The 16,472-nt window shown below is 44.8% G+C and overlaps 1 protein-coding gene across 1 annotated transcript in view; it reads left to right on the forward strand.

Annotated features, from left to right (window-relative positions):
* EIF3L (eukaryotic translation initiation factor 3 subunit L) overlaps positions 1-12,842 on the forward strand; it is a 49,273-nt gene extending 36,431 nt beyond the window's left edge. Inside the window, exons 12-15 of the mRNA XM_068252080.1 lie at positions 5,009-5,182; positions 6,042-6,231; positions 9,452-9,532; positions 12,694-12,842. Of these exons, the coding sequence (XP_068108181.1) occupies positions 5,009-5,182; positions 6,042-6,231; positions 9,452-9,532; positions 12,694-12,732 (484 nt within the window). The 3' untranslated portion in view covers positions 12,733-12,842. The remainder of the gene's footprint in view (positions 1-5,008; positions 5,183-6,041; positions 6,232-9,451; positions 9,533-12,693) is intronic.
* The last annotated feature ends 3,630 nt before the right edge of the window (positions 12,843-16,472 follow it).

Below are 16,472 nucleotides of genomic sequence, written 5' to 3' on the forward strand. Positions count from 1 at the left end.
GCGTCCCTCCTCCCCCACCCAGCAGCGTCCAGTGCATTCCTCCTTCCCGTCTCTATGCCCCGCATATGACATTCGCCCCAGGCCCCACGTACTCTAAGGCCCCCTTTGCCTGCACACAATCTGCAATACCCACTGATCCCCCTCAGCCCCCCCAGGAAATATCATGCATAATAAATAACATTAAGGCTAGTTACACACCAGGATGTTGCGTTTAGGGGACGTTATAGGGCACATAACGTGCCCCTAACGCAATGCCTGGTGCTCTCTAATGTGGACGTCAGAGTGAGCCGCGTTGTGCAGCTCACTCTGGCGTCCATGATGCCGTGATGCGTACTCTTGGACGCATGCGGCATCACGTGGTCCCGCCCGGCCAATCGCCGCTCCAGGAAGTAAACACTGCACGTCACTGAGTGCAGTGAATATTAATTAGCCATGTGCCCAGCCGCTCTCCCCTCCTCCTCAACATGACTGAGCATGTGCAAACAGTCTAACGCGGCTTAGCCGCATAGAACACACAGCATGCAGCACTTTGCTGCGTTACAATGTAACGCAACGTGGGCAGTGTGAACAGCCCACTTGTGTTACATTGTTGTGCGTTGGGGGAGCGTTACAGGCTGCACTAACGTGCGCCTGTATCGTCCCTGTGTGCAAGAAGCCTAAGGCAATGGAGCGGGGGGAAACAATTAATTAAAAAAACAAAACTATTAAATATTGGAAATGATAAATGTAAATACATGAAACAAAGTACAATTAGAAAGGACAAGGGGTAGATTCATCAAAATTGATTTATTAGCGCGAGCAACAGGAGTGTAGCGTGCGTGCGTGCGTTAGTTACTAAGCAACGACCGCAGTGTACAAAGCCGCGCGGTAGCGATGTATTGTGCCGCCCCACCCGGCTACTTTTTCATGCCACTCGGCTGGTAAAAAATCCTGGGGAGAGACACTAGACGATAAGTAGTCAACAGTACAACAGTGTGCCATTGAGTGAAGCATTTGACAAAGGGGTGCAAGGCCCGAAAACTTGTGCCGGACTGTTATGTTATATGACCGTATTGCAAATTTAGGAGAATTTTCCCACTTCAAGGGTTGAGTCGGAAGTGGAATTTTTTTACATTGCACTTTGTCTGAGAGGCTTGATGGACGTCCAGTCATGGGCGGGACTCCCTGAGTGAGTAAGAATCAGAATCCATGTTATTTGGCCAAATAAGTTTGCACTTACAAGGAATTTGACCTGGCAGTTGCTTAACAGACGCAGACAAAACAATACAGGGACACGCAGTGCAGGTAATTGCAAGTCAAGGACAGTATGTAAGTGCTAGTGGCAGTGAACAGAGTGAGAAGTGATCATTTTTACTTCTGTGCTGAATACTTTCATGTCCTAGCAGCTCTAGCGTGGTTGTACATTATGCATGGCTACCTCCTGAGGGAAGAAGCTGTTCTTGTGCCTGAAAGTTTTTTTGTTGCAATTGACCGGTATCTCACTCCTGAAGGCATACGTTGGAAAATGGAGTGAGGAGGGTCAGAGGCAATCTTAGCTGCTCTCTTACTGCCCCTTTAAAGGGAAGGTCCGAGCAAAATAAAAAAAGAGATCTACTTACCCGGAGCTTCCTCCACCCTCTGGCAGCAGATCTGTCCCTCACCGCAGCTCTGCTCCCAGCTGCCGTCCCGGGGTCCCGGCCGGTGCAGTGGTCTGGAGTGTTCTCTCCTGACTATGTGAGTGCGATCTTGAGCGGTGCTCGCACAGGCGCTTTAGATGCCAACCTGGCAAGGTCATCATCTTGCAACGGAGGGGCCAGTGGATGGAAGCATAGCTGCGACGAGGGACATATCGGCTGCCAGGGACTAGTGGAGGCCCCGGGTAAGTAGCGCTCTTATCTGCCCTTTAAGACAAAACCCGAGGCCCATGGATAACCTCCTTGCACTGTTAGCAGGCAGTGAGTAACTTTAAATTCAGCTTCTCTCCCCGATGCCCCGTTCAGTGTATAAGTGCAGCTAAGCACTCTGTTACTCGCCTTTCCATCTGGCGGGACCCATCCTATGTGCGGCAGTCCTCTCCCCATGCCCACAGTGACAGGGTGCCATGTACGCACTTGCGTGTACTGTTGGTTCATGAGTACCTATGGGCACCCTGGGTAACAGCAGCACGGAGGAAGGGGCGCCAGCTAGAAGTTATTACCAGAGCTTCCCTGCGCTAATACTCTGCATAGGACCACAGGAAGGGCCCTTAGACACCGACTGTGTTCCGTTTTTGAAAAGGTGTGCAATTTTCCAAACGCAAGCACAGTAAAGTTATAATGGGAATTGTGGGAATGCGTTCACACTGAATGCATTTCCGATTTTTCTAAAAAGGCAATCGTAGTTATGCTGCATTTTTCCTTTGTTTCGATTGATGCCAGCATAGTGAAAATCGCAAAATGCAAAACGAATTTTCGATTTCGTTTCACTTTTTTTGGTGTGTATGAAAGAACCCTTAGCATGGGACATTGTAGTCCTCCCCAACCCCCCCCCCCCCCCCCCCCATAGATGGCGCCGCCCCCAATTGAGCAGCAAAAAAAGTCCTATCTGATTGTTAAAGTGGAGCTGAACTCTTGCACAGGACAGAAGGAAAACAGAGAGAAATGCCCTCTATATGTATTTAGAGTGTCTAATTCCCCCTCATTTGTGTCTAAACACAAGTTGTGATTTTATCTCTCCCCTGTGTCACATGACTACCATGGCAGAGATAACAGATAAGCCAATTTGAAAGCACAGGCTGTTAACAATATGTCTGCTTCCATGAATCAGGAAGTAGAAACAAAGCCGAAGTATTGCAGGATTTGTATCAGCTGTAACAAAGAAAATTTTTTTTGTTTGTTTGTTTAACCACTTCAGCCTACAGCTTCGAAAATCTTATGCATCCGAGCAATGTTCACCTCCCATTCATTCTAATAACTTTATCGCTACTTATCAAAATTAATTGATCTATATCTCGTTTTTTCCGCCACTAATTAGGCTTTCTTTAGGTAGTACATTTTGCTAAGAGCCACTTTACTGTAAATACATTTTAACAGGAAGATTAAGATAGAAATGGAAAAAATCATTATTTCTCAGTTTTTGGCCATTATAGTTTAAAATTAATACATGCTACAGTAATTAAAACCCATGCATTTTATGTGCCCATTTGTCCCGCTTATTACACCATTTAAATTACGTTCCTATCACAATTTATGGCGCCGATATTTTATTTAGAAATAAAGGTGCATTTTTTCAATTTGCGTCCATCACTATTTACAAGCTTATAATTTTAAAAAATTAATACGATACTCTCTTGACATGTATATTTAAAAAGTTCAAACCCTTAGGTAACTATTTATGTAGTTTTTTATTTTTTTAATTGTAATTTTTTTTATTTTTTTTTTAATACAAAAATGTATTTGGGTAATTTTAGTTTGGGAGGTAAATAGCCAATTTTAGATGTAATATAATGTATTTTTTTATTCAATACAGGTATGTGGGTGCAGTTTACTATTTGGCCACAAGATGGCGACATTCAAAAAATTCCTGGATGAACTAAAATGAAGAGAAGAAGTTTCCTGGGGGCAGAAATACCACGCTCTCTGATGAGAAAGCGTCGGTATTTCTGCCGGGGACTTAGATCGGTGAATGGGAATTATATTCCCATTCACTGATCGGGTAGGCAGCGGGAGCGCGCGCACCACACGGCTGCAGCACCACTGCCTATCTGGACGGATATATGCGTCCAGATATGGCGAAGTGGTTAAAGAGACTCTGAAGCGAGAATAAATCTCGCTTCAGAGCTCATAGTTAGCAGGGGTATGTGTGCCCCTGCTAAACCGCCGCTATCCTGCGGCTAAACGGGGGTCCCTTCACCCCCAAACCCACCCCCGCAAGAATTGGTCGCAAGTTGGTCGTAAATTTTCTTCTTCCTGGATGCAAGGCTAACGGCTGCAGCCCTGCCTCCAGTCGCGTGTATCAAACGCGCATCGCCGCCTCTCCCCCGCCCCTCTCAGTGAAGGAAGACTGAGGGGCGGGGAAGAGGCGGAGATACGTGGCTGACAGACGCGCGTGGGGCAGGGCTGCGGCGGTTAGCCCTGCCCCAACCAGGAAGCGCTCCCCCGCTGCACCAAGGGGATTTGGGGGTGAAGGGACCCCCGTTAATCCGGGGGATAGCAGCGTTTTAGCAGGGGCACACATGCCCCTGCTAACTTTGAGGTCTGAAGCGAGATTTATTCTCGCTTCAGACTCTAAGTTATGCTGTTGTGTACCTTTTTAGAGCAGAGAGGAAGTTCTGAGTTAAGGTCTGCTTTCATGTTGGTCAATTTCTGCTAGAAATCTATTGAAATTACAATCAAGTCTTAAAGAAAACCTGTAACAAAAAAAACCTCCCCTGGGGGGTACTCACCTCGGGTGGGGGAAGCCTCCGGATCTTATTGAGGCTCCCCCCCGTCCTTCTCGGTCCCACGGCGGTGGCGATAAAGCTCCCCGAACAGCAGGGATGTGAATATTTACGCTCCCAGCGCAGGCGCAGTATCGGCTCTCCGCTTAGAGATAGGCGGAAATAGCCGATCGCTGTCGGCCCGCTATACTGCGCAGGCGCAAGTCTCCTGAGCCTGAATAGTAGTGGACCCAACAGATATCTGCTATTTTCGCCTATCTCCGTGCTGAGAGCCGCAACAGCGCCCCCGCTGGAGACAGGAAAGATAAATAAATCAGCGCTTGTCGGGGGAGGATTCTGGGAGACTTCGGGGGAGCCAGCGCTGGACTGCCTGCAGCTACAGGGGAGGGGGAAGCCTCATTGGGACCCTGAGGCTTCCCTCTACCGAGGTTAGTACCTCCCAGGGGAACTTTTTTTTGTTACAGAGTCTCTTTAAGTAAATTCAATCAGTGATTATTTTTGCTGAGGAATGTCTCATAACTTAATTATTACTTTTATATCGATCTTATGAGAGCAGCTGAGATTTGCACACTTCTTCTTCCTCCATCTGATTTACTGTTTGTTTCCCGACAGAGATGCGCAGATCTACGAAGAGCTCTTCAACTACGCCTGCCCCAAGTTCCTGTCACCGGTCGTCCCCAATTATGACAACGTCCACCCCAATTACCACAAGGAGCCGTACCTGCAGCAGCTGAAGGTGTTCCTGGATGAAGTGCAGCAGCAGGCTCAGCTCTCCACCATCCGCAGGTAAAGCTCCGCACTCACAGATCACTATACAGTGCCAGGAGGTCCTACAATGCAGCTCACGCTTCCCTCTGTCAGCTTCCTAAATAACATAGGCCAACCAGCAGTGGGGAATACTAAACTCTATTGTTAGTATTTATACAGTGCAGTGCTGTACAGAGTGCATAGTCGTGTCACCGACTGTCCTCAGAGGAGCTCACAATCTAATCCTACCATAGTCCTAGTCTAATGTCATATCATATTATTATTATTATGTATTCATATAGCACTGACATCTTCTGCAGCACATTACAGAGTATGTAATCATGTCACTGACTGTCCTCAGAGGAGCTCACAATCTAATCCTACCATAGTCATTGTGTAATGTCCTACCATATTATTATTATTATTATGTATTTATTTAGCACTGGCATCTTCTGCAGCACATTACAAAGTACATAGTCATGTCACTGACTGTCCTCAGAGGAGCTCACAATCTAATCCTACCATAGTCATAGCATAATGTCCTACCATATTATTATGTATTTATATAGCACTTACATCTTCTGCAGCACTTTACAGAGAACATATGCCACTCACTGTCCCTCAGAAGGGCTAATAATCGCATATTAGTCATATTTCCATTTTAGTCTAGGGTCCATTTAGGGGGAAGGCTGGGATTTGAATTGGGGACCCAGCGTTAACCACTACGCCATCGTGCTGCCCTAATGTAATGTTTGGGTGTTCGGTTTTGCTTTGCCACAGGAAGTTTTGGCTGATGTAATATGTTCATTTTGCTGTGGAGAGCCAGATGGTCTCCCGCTGTTGGAAAAGGACAAACATTCTATAAATTAAGCTGTAATCTGCCCCCTTGTGTCTGCAGTTTCTTGAAGCTGTACACCACCATGCCTGTTGCCAAACTGGCCGGCTTCCTGGACCTCCCAGAGCAGGAGTTCCGAATCCAGCTGCTGGTCTTCAAACACAAGATGAAGAACCTGGTGTGGACCAGCGGAATCTCCGCCCTGGAGGGGGAGTTCCAGTCTGCCTCAGAGGTAGACTTCTACATAGATAAGGTAAGTGTGTATTATTGCCTGTAAATGTAGGTCTGTTCAATAGGGAGAGAGAATATCCATATCTTATGTCAGTGGTTCATGCAGAGACTACCTGCATTATTAATAGACAGTGGGTTCCTACACTCCAATATCAAACTTCTTTATTCAGATACGGTATGAAACTTGCGCTGCAATATAGAGTTATGAGCTGCCTATGTTGACGGCTGATTCACATGTAGCCACGCCTCCTCAGGACACAAAGTCATACCACTTTTATGCGGGATTGTCAGCAAAATCAAATTCTTTTTACCCGCTGATCTGTCTATTATGCAGTCTACAACCTCATCCTGCGTTGCAAGCATTCCAATATAATCATAAATGTTTCTCTTGTAATGAATCTTATATCAGTCAGCCTGACTTTATTCTGGTACATTAGCGGGGAGAGAGAAGCTAATCTCCCCTCCCAATTCCTGCCCCTTACTGATTGGCTGAGGGCAGTTCAGCGTGACAGGAGGCTGAGAAGGAATATACACCTGACCCCTCTACAGAAACTGCTGAAATATGATCTATGCTGTGCTTACATGTGTTTACAAAACAAGCTAGATATGACAGTGCATTTTATAGCAGAAAAAAAGAGTAAGGGAGGAAATTACATCGGCATTAGCTTCAGTCAGAGACAGTAAAGATGAAAAATGCCTGAAACAGTTTCTTTATTTACTGTGTAAGATTCACTGAAATCAAAACGTGGACAGTACACTACATGTGTTATGTAAGTAGAGCCAGTATTTATCTACTTATAAATGTGTTTTTTATTCCTGGGATAGCATGGCTGTTCCTGCTGCTTTAAAATGCTTACATTTTTGCTTATGGTGGTCCTTTTCAAAGCAATAGGCCCTTATGCGGTTATGCGGTTTAAGTGTAGGATTTCTACAATGGGAAAGCTATATTAGGTTAGCACATAGGCAACCATTGCAAAGGCTAGAAAAGAACATTTCACCCGTATCTTCTCTTTGGTTCCAGAAAAAAGGTTATCTATGCCAAGCCCTGCTTTTATCCAGTATGACTGTTTCTAGGATTTTGTAGATGCCTGCTAGAAATATTTAGGGGAAATAAATGGGAAATTTTGATATAGCAGTACATGCCCTCTTCACATTAACCTCCCCAGCGTTCAATTTCCCCAGGATTTCTGTGCAAACAGTGATAAAATTTATTTTTAAAACTTTTTTTTTCCTGTAACTTGCCAAAATGTGTCAAGCAAGGGTCTAGTATACAGTGCAGGAGAGTATTGATGTGTATGCACGTTTATACTGTTCACAGCATGTTTTTTTGAACGGACATTTCTGTCCATACCGCTGGGGAGGTTAATTGCAAAAAAAAGCCTGTATTGGCAAAATGCTTTATTCAACGCACCAAAGAATGTTTTATAGGTCTTGCCAGCTTTCTCATATATCAGTGCAACTTGGTGGCCCACTATTGCAGCATGAACATGTTTTGGTGCTTTAAAGTGTGTTGCCAATATAGGATTTTCTACCAATGTTCGCCACTTATATTCTATTTTCCTAGTTTGTGCCTTCCATATCCTAGGATTGATTTAGTAGGTAAGACCTGCTTACCATAGCCAAGGCAAATCTTGTGGTAGTCTTTGCCACCAGAAGTTGGAGGTTAACTGATATCTTCAGTGTAGGCACCATGAAATGCATCTTGTAGGAAACTGTGAAAGGAAGCCTGCTAGTCAGTCACACACACAGCTGGATTTTTTTTTTTTTGGCCATCCTTGATGTTCTGCCAACTTCACTGATGATCTCCTGTGGACTGCTTCTTACCAGATTGATTACTGATGCAACTTTGCTGAACCCCTTCAGCCACATCATTGGTGACATTTATCTCATCTTGGTCTAACTGCTGTCCCCCTGTCTATGCTTCCACTCTCCACACCCCATTCTACCTTATCCCATCAGTACAAAATGTTCCCTCCTATTCACTCCCTTACCCCTCCACCATTTCCAAGCTATCTCCCTCCCCATCTCGCTATTCCCCATCACCACATGTTCTACCTCCACCTCCTTATACACCTTGCCCCCCTTCTGTTTCCCCGCACCCTCTCCCCTTCTGTCTTTAGACTCCCTTTTGGCCCTCAACCCCCATGCACCTCCCTTCCCTCCCCCCCAAACTCTACCCACACACCCCCTCGGCATAACCTTATTCCTATCCATTCTAGCCCTAGGCATTCGCTCCATGTTTCCCGTGGCCTCTGGAATGCCAGGTCCACCCGCAATAAGCTGCTCGCTGGAACTCGCTCCCTCCAGCCACCAGACTCGCCCCCACCTTTAATACCTTCACACAAGCTCTCAAGACTCACCCTTTCATGCTCACATACCCCCCTACACCAGCACCATAATATGTTCTGTTAAGACACCCTCTCAACAGATACACCTATTGTCTCCACCCCCACCCTTTAGATTGTAAGCCTCTGGCAGGGCCCTCCTCCCTAGTGTTTCCAGCTTGATTATGCAATCTTACTGACAATCACCCCTCTTGTGGACTAGAACAGTCTCTATTTTGACCTATCACACTGTATTATCAAATCATTTGCATGATCTTGTTTTGTTGTGAGTTTCCTGTATGTCCTACCTTGTATGTTACCCCTTTTATCTATTGTGCAGCGCTGCGTAATATGTTGGCGCTATATAAATTCAATAAATAATAATAATATGCGGTTACTTGATTCTTGAATAGGCATGGCCATGAAGCATCAATAATTCTGAATTGATGCAAGTATTAGGCTAATTTACACTGTAGGAAAATTGACCAATCAAATGCAGTAGCTGCATAAATGCACTAAATAACCACCCCCTGCCTGTCAGTGTTGATATTCTTGTACAACGGGAGGATATTGGCAGCACTTCCAAATACAGGCTGCACCCGAGTTGACCAGCTGCATAGATGGGCAGAGCCCAAAACACAGGCAGATGACACAACTTGCATCCAAAACAGATGCACCAAATGGAAGACATTGGCTTCCAGAATCAGTTTGCGTGCAGATTGTTCAGTACTAGACTCTTCCCTGATGATGACGTGCTCTCTCTGAAGAGGCCTGACCACTAACTAATGATTAAAACCTAGTGTAAACCTGGGGCTGCTAGCCACAAATGGTCTACACATTTTCCGTGCCTTGTGATTGCTGATATTCTATCATATCCAGACTGGTGATTGTCTTACAATGTATTCCTTCACTCCTCAGGACATGATCCACATCGCAGACACAAAAGTGGCCCGCAGATACGGAGACTTCTTCATACGACAGATACACAAGTTTGAGGAGGTAAAAAGCTTTATTTATAATAATTTCCTAGAAACAGACCTGTGGAGCGAACGCCAAAGCCGACAATGTCAGAAGTATTACATCATTATGCTTTGTTTTAGCATTTGTGCTTTATTTTTATTTTTTCAAGATTTCATGAAAATGTGCAACATTATTGAAATAGCGTATGACCGATTGAAATAAGGGGGTGAAAATGCAAACATTAAAGCGCCTGGAATAAAGAACGCAGGGAATTGCCGCTAGTAGAAGATCGTTAAAATTTACAATATTCTACTACTGAATTCTGAGAGTAAAATATCGGTAATGTTTACCAATATTTTACTATAACTAAACCTAAGCCTGTAAAGGTGGCCACACACAATACAACAGAATGATTCGATTTTACATCAATTCGATAAACGATCGGATCTCCCGAAAAAAAATTAAAATCTTATCATTTGACTGAAAAATCCGATCGGATTTCCCGTTTTCTTCGATTTTTATCGATCCAGATATTTTTCTTCAATCTTTCTAAAGATTGTCAATGTATTAATATACAAACCCATGCACTTTTCTCAGAGTTTCCAATCATTTTTATCATGCTTGGGGAAAAATTGAACGTGTGTGTGTGTGTGGTACATTGGTCATATTTTTTGAAATGTTACAATTAGTCAGAAAAATTGATTGTAATTTTTAAGTTGAACAGATATTAAAAAAATTGTATGGTGTGTGTGTGGCCACCTTTAGGGTGGCCACTAATAAACTAATCTTTTTCATCCAATCTTACGAAATCTATGTAGTAGAAGAGTAAACTGAGTGAATATATTGAATGAATACTATAGGCTGTCCCTTATATGACATAGAAATGGTAAGATTGGATCATTAGTGGTCACCTTAATACAGAACTTCACTCTCGAGATGCCTAACACAGAACCCTCCCTCTATCTATGCCTCAAACGCCTCCTCTACCCTCCCCCGCACCTGATAAAATAGCGGGTGCCAAGTCTCCCCACTGTGTACATTGTGGCTTTGCATAGTGGGAAGACTTTTACGCTCACTGTTTTATCGAGCACCTCCCTGCACTCAAATTTCCTCTCATTGCAGCACTTTGCGGTTTTTATAACGAGAGCTGATGGCGGCAACCTTTTTTGCTTAAGACTCCTGCTGCACTCAGGGCGATTCCTCTGGCGGCGGATGTTTGGGGGGCGGCGCCCACCTGGCTGTGGGTGGGAGGGGCCGCCGAGCTGTAGGGGGTAGCAGCAAGGAAGGAAGATATCTGGTTTATCTCTGGTTTCCTTTGAAAGATACCTTAGTTTTTAACCAAATCAGAAATTTACGCACTGTGTGTGTAGAGGTGTGTATAGGCTTACCACATCTACCGTGGCCCAGTGTCTCTTTCCATTCAGCGTCCACCAGGTACCCAAGCGGACATAATGTGCATGTGTGCGCAGTATGCCTGAGTCAGGTGACCTCGTGCGCTAGCTAAGTCTTCCCGCGGGAGTGCGCACATCACTTCCTCCTTCAACCCGGAAGGAGGAAGTGTTTGTAATCACGTGACTGCGGCTTGGAACCATCGTGGGACAGATGAAAGAAAACGCCTGCTGTTTAAGTTTAATACGACCCCCCCCCCCCTGCCCACCTGCACAAGTGCTTTAATTACCTGGATGAAATCTGAATAAAATCCATTCGAATTTCATCTGGCGATCATCACTACACACATATGTTAAATTTTTCCCCAATTATGATAAAAATGATTGGAAACCGTAAAAAAATTGCTAGGGTGTGTATATTAATACTTTGACGATCTAACACACACTATACAATCTTTAGAAAAATTGAAGAAAAATTTCCAGCATTCCGGACCGATGGAGATCGAAAAAAACAGGAAATCCGATCAGATTTTTCGGTCGACTTAAAAAAAAAAAAAAAAAAAAAAAAAAAAGCTTTAAATTTTTTTAGGGAGATTTGATCATATTTATCAAATTGCTTTAAAATCGGATCATTTTAATGTGTGGCCACCTTAAAGGGAACCTAAACTGAGAGGGATATGGATGTTTCCTTTAAAACGATACCAATTGCCTGGCAGTCCTGCTGATCTCTTTGGCTGCAGTAGTGGCTGAATCACACACCAGAAACAAGCATGCAGCTAATCCAGTGTGACTTCAGTCAGAGCATCTGATCTGCATGCTTGTTCAGGGGCTGTGGCTAAAAGTATTAGAGACACAGGATCAGTAGGAGAGGCAGGCAACTGGTATTATTTTAAAAGGAGAAATCCATATCCTTCTCAGTTTAGGTTCCCTTTAAGGAAAACTTTAAGTGCCCTAAATAAGTTGGTTATCCTGTATTGTATAGGCGCTCTCAAGGACTCCTGAAACAAAGAGTGAGAAAGGAGAAAGTTCTTTGTGTTGGGAAATTGAGTGGGAGAGGGGACCTGATAATTCTTTAAAGAGTAACTGTCAGGCTGGAGAAGCTAATTTAAACCTCTATTCTCCTGTGTTAAACAGTTTAGAAGGAAGCCAAAAAGGCAATACTGTCGTTAAAAATCTCTCTTACATTTGATGTGTGCTTATCAGCAAAGCTGTTAGACCCAAGCTCCTAAGGAGGACGCAAGCCGCATACCATACTGCAAAGCATTCTGGGGCCCTCCCCTCGGCTGCTAGTGATAAGTTACAGGATCAAGTTTCAGCAGCTTGTAACTCAGTCCAGCGCACAGCAGTGAAAAATCTCCGGGCAGAGTACACTGCAGGAGTCCGCTATTGTTCCTAGCCACATGGCTAATTAATATTCACTGCACACTAGTGTTATTCAGTACGAGCTTTTCTGTGATCAGGAAGCAGGGAGGACATGACGACACGTTTGGCTTCATAGAAGACAGAAAAACATGGAACCTGCCATGAGCTGTCAGGAGCATCAATCTCTGCAAATACTATATAAAAATTCTGTGAAGTACAAACGTGGACAGTGAAATGCATATGTAATGTAAGTACAGTCTATATTTAGCTACTGATATATGTGTTTATTTTCTCTGAGACCTTATACCTAACAGCTCCTCTTTAAGTATTTGGGCTGTAAAGGGAGGGTGTAAATATCTTTATTCTGTTGATTGTTAAACATAATGTGCCATTTTTGCTTGGGGTAAACCTGGAACCTCACTTATCAGTACTTTGTATTTGTGTTTCTAGCTAAACAAGACCTTGAAGAAAATGAGCCAGAAGCCTTGAGGACAGAACACTGAGAATATTTATTCGGGAGCGAAGGTCTAACAGCGCTTCCCAGCAGAACGCCAATATCCGGACTGAAATGTTTTAATAAAATTCCTAAAAAAAAGTCACATGCTTGTTTGTGTATTCTGGACTCATTGCGGGATCACAGACAGCTGTTTACTTACAGCTCTGAACGTATTTTTAAAGAGAACCAGTCTTTTTGTTTCTAAAAATTATAATAAACTTAAAACGGACCTGAATTTAGAACTTCCTTTCTGCTGTAAAAGATGAGCATCAGCATAATAACCTTTAACCTCTTGAGGACCGCGGTGTTAAACCCCCCAAAAAGACCAGTCCATTTTTCATAAATTGGGCCACTGCAGCTTTAAGGCCTCGCTGCAGGGCAACACAGCTCGGCACACAGAGCTCTCTGTTAGTGGGGTCTGATCGTTCCCTCTGTTTATTTTTTTTACAAATATGTATTTTCTTTTTTTTCTTTTTTTTATAAAAATGCCTATTTTTTATTTTTCCCTCCCCCGTCAGCCTATCACCGCCGATCGCTTCTGTGTCCGGATATCTCCCAGTAAACCTTGGGGGGGGGGGGGGGCGTTCAAGTTTACCCGTCTGACGTTTTCTTAAACCATCCCTGCCGCCTCTCATGATGCGGTCCATGCGGCGGTCACATAACTACAAACACTTCCTTCATCCGGGTTGAAGGAGGAAGTGTTTGTAATCACATGACACGCGTGGAACGCATCGTGGGAGGTGCCAGGGACGGACGAAGAAGACGTCAGACGGGTAAGCTTGACCCCCCCCCACCCCGCACAGGTAACTGGGAGATATCCGGATAGCAACTATCCAGGAATCTCCCCGATTTGAGCAACCCTAGACCCCAGTACAGCGCTGCCTTCCGCTGGGAGACTAAAGGCAGAGCGGAGCTCCAAGCAGAGATGCGTGCGATCTCCCGCTAGCCCCATATAAGGCCATTCACGCCAATCGGCTTGGGGTGGTCCTGGGGCTGCCGCCACATTCACGCCAATTGACGTGGAGCGGTCGGCAAGCAGTTAAAGGAAACCTGAAGCCAATTTAAAAAACCCAGACAAAGCCATCCTCCGGTCCCCCGCAGCCACCCAGTTTCGTTTTCAGGGACTCGGCACCATGCACCTCTGTGGTCTTGGCGGTGCGCGGCCCCGATCGCACAAAATTGTCTCGTACTTTGCATGCGCAGGACACTCCCAGCGACGGGAGCGTGATCAACGATGTGCGCTACCGGGGCCGCACAGGCACAGTGTGTGTGGCGGGGGGGTAGAAGCCCCAGGTAAATCTGCATTTTCGTCATTGACTTAAAGTGAACTTAAATTGAAGGTAAGGAATAGATTTTCTCTTACCTGGTGCTTCGACCAGCCCCCTGTAGATGCCCTGTGCCCATGGCGTGCCAAACTGATCCTCCAGTCCCCCGCCACGGCTAAGTTTTTTGTTTTTGGCCACTGCACCTGTTCAAAATACTGTGTTCGGACAAATTACCTTGTGGAGTCCAAAAGGCGATAATACTTTGGATTATTTCAGCACAATGACAGTTCTGGCCAGTGTCCTGCTGTCAAAGCTGGTATCCGTAATCCGCCTGCCAGCTGCTACCAGAGCTGGCAGGCTGTAATGTAAGGAAAAAAACAACCCAATAAATATTTGTACAGCGAGTCGATCTAGCGTTGCGCTGTACAGGGGACAGACTTGTCACTTAACTGACCTTCCTAACGGCTCAAAATCGAATCCCTATTCTAGTCTGATGCCTGTGAGTGTGTACTGTATTGATTGCAGTTTAGGGCCAATTTAAGGGGGAAGGGAGGAATACATTTTTTTTTTATTAAAAAATTGCTCTTTTTTTAAATAATAGAAAAAAAACTAGGGGTGTATAAACCTGTGGTCTTCAAGAGGTTAAAGGGAAGGTTCAGGGACGCTACAAAAAAAATAAAAATCCACATCCACTTACCTGGGGCTTCCTCCAGCCCGTGGCAGGCAGGAGGTGCTTCTGAGCCTGCGCAGTACAGCCCCGAGGATGTCCGATGACGTCAGTGTGGAACGCACAATGGAGCGCAGAAGAGGTCGGGTCGGACACCGGGAGCCTGCGGAGCAGCGGCGAGGGCACCTCCTGCCTGCCACGGGCTGGAGGAAGCCCCAGGTAAGTGGATGTGGATTTTTATTTTTTTAGTAGCTTCCCTGAACCTTCCCTTTTAAAGGGAACCTGAGCTGAGCGTGATATGGAGGCTGCCATATTTGTTTCCTTTTAAACAATACCAGTTACCTGGCAGTCCTGCTGATCTTATTTGGCTGCAGTAGTGTCTGAATCACACCAGAAACAAGCATGCTGCTAACCTTGTCAGATTTGACAATGTCAAACACCTGATCTGCTGCATGCTTGGTCAGGGTCTATGGCTAAAAGTATTAGAGGCAGAGGATCAGCAGGACAGCCAGGCAACTAGTATTGCTTAAAAGGCAATGAATGTGGCAGCCTCCATATACCTCCCGCTACAGTTGTCCTTTAATGCAAATTTTTGGTGAACCAATAAACCTATCAGTATGGCTTTGGGATGGGAGGAAACCCATGCGAACACTGAGAACATGTGCTCCATGCAAGGATTGTCCAGGCCCAGATTTGGGACCCAGCGCTGCAAGGCAAGAGTGCCATTCACTACTACACCACTTTGTCACCCTTAAAGAGGAGCTGTCAGCCATACTATCTCAGGAAAAACAAAACATATAAGTAGATAAATACTTGCTCTACTTACATAACACATGTATTGTACTGTCCACTTTATGATTCCTGTGAATTTTATAAAGGAAAAGCAGAGAATCCTATTCTAGACAGTTTCCATATTAACTGTGACTATTTTGAAGCCAATCCTTATGTCATTTCCTCCCTTACTCTCCTCTGCCTGATTGTATATGCATTGCCCGCCCTCCACTATAGAAAGTGCATTGTCTCAGCATGAGAAATATTGGCCAATCGGAGAAGATCAGAGGTGTGGGAGGGGAAAATAGGAGGGAAAGAGGCTTCAGCCAATCAGGCTGCATTTGTTAAGTTTGAGGGGAAGTAGAGAAGCAAAAAAGGACAACCCAGCATGCCCTACAACTTCCTTTGTGTGTACCAAATAAGAGTCGGGTAAACTGGGGAATGATCATTTATCAACAAGAAAAGTAATAGTGATTTTAACGTTTGGATTTCCTGGTTCGCATCCCTATTACTTCTTTACCAGATAAAAATAAAGAACTGATTTTATGCCCGACAGTTACACTTTAAATAGAACCTGAAGTGAGAGGAATATGGAGGCTGCCATATTTATTTCCTTCTTAACAATGCCAGTTGCCTGGCAGCCCTGTTGATCTTCCTGCATAAGTAGTGTCAGACAAAAATCTGGAAGAAGCGTATGGCTTGTACAGTAAAGCCTAAGCTAGCTAATTCAGAGTCTGATCTGCTGCATTCTTGTTCAGGGGCTGTGGCTAAAAGTATTAGAGACATGGGATCAGGACAACAGCCAGGCAACTGGTATTGTTTAAAAGGAAATAAACATGGGAGCCTCCATATCTCTCTCTCTTCGGGTTCCCTTTAATTAATATCTTTGTTTCTGCACCACAACACACTGTTTATTTGCACAGCTGTGTTTTCGGTATGCTGTAGCTTCATATGTACAGTGAATTACCGGAGTTCCGCACAAGACCGGTGACTCAGTGCAGTGACTCAGAGCTGTGATATCACATCATCA

The sequence above is a fragment of the Hyperolius riggenbachi genome, chromosome 9 (assembly GCF_040937935.1).
Source record: "Hyperolius riggenbachi isolate aHypRig1 chromosome 9, aHypRig1.pri, whole genome shotgun sequence".
In the NCBI taxonomy this organism is placed as follows: domain Eukaryota; kingdom Metazoa; phylum Chordata; class Amphibia; order Anura; family Hyperoliidae; genus Hyperolius; species Hyperolius riggenbachi.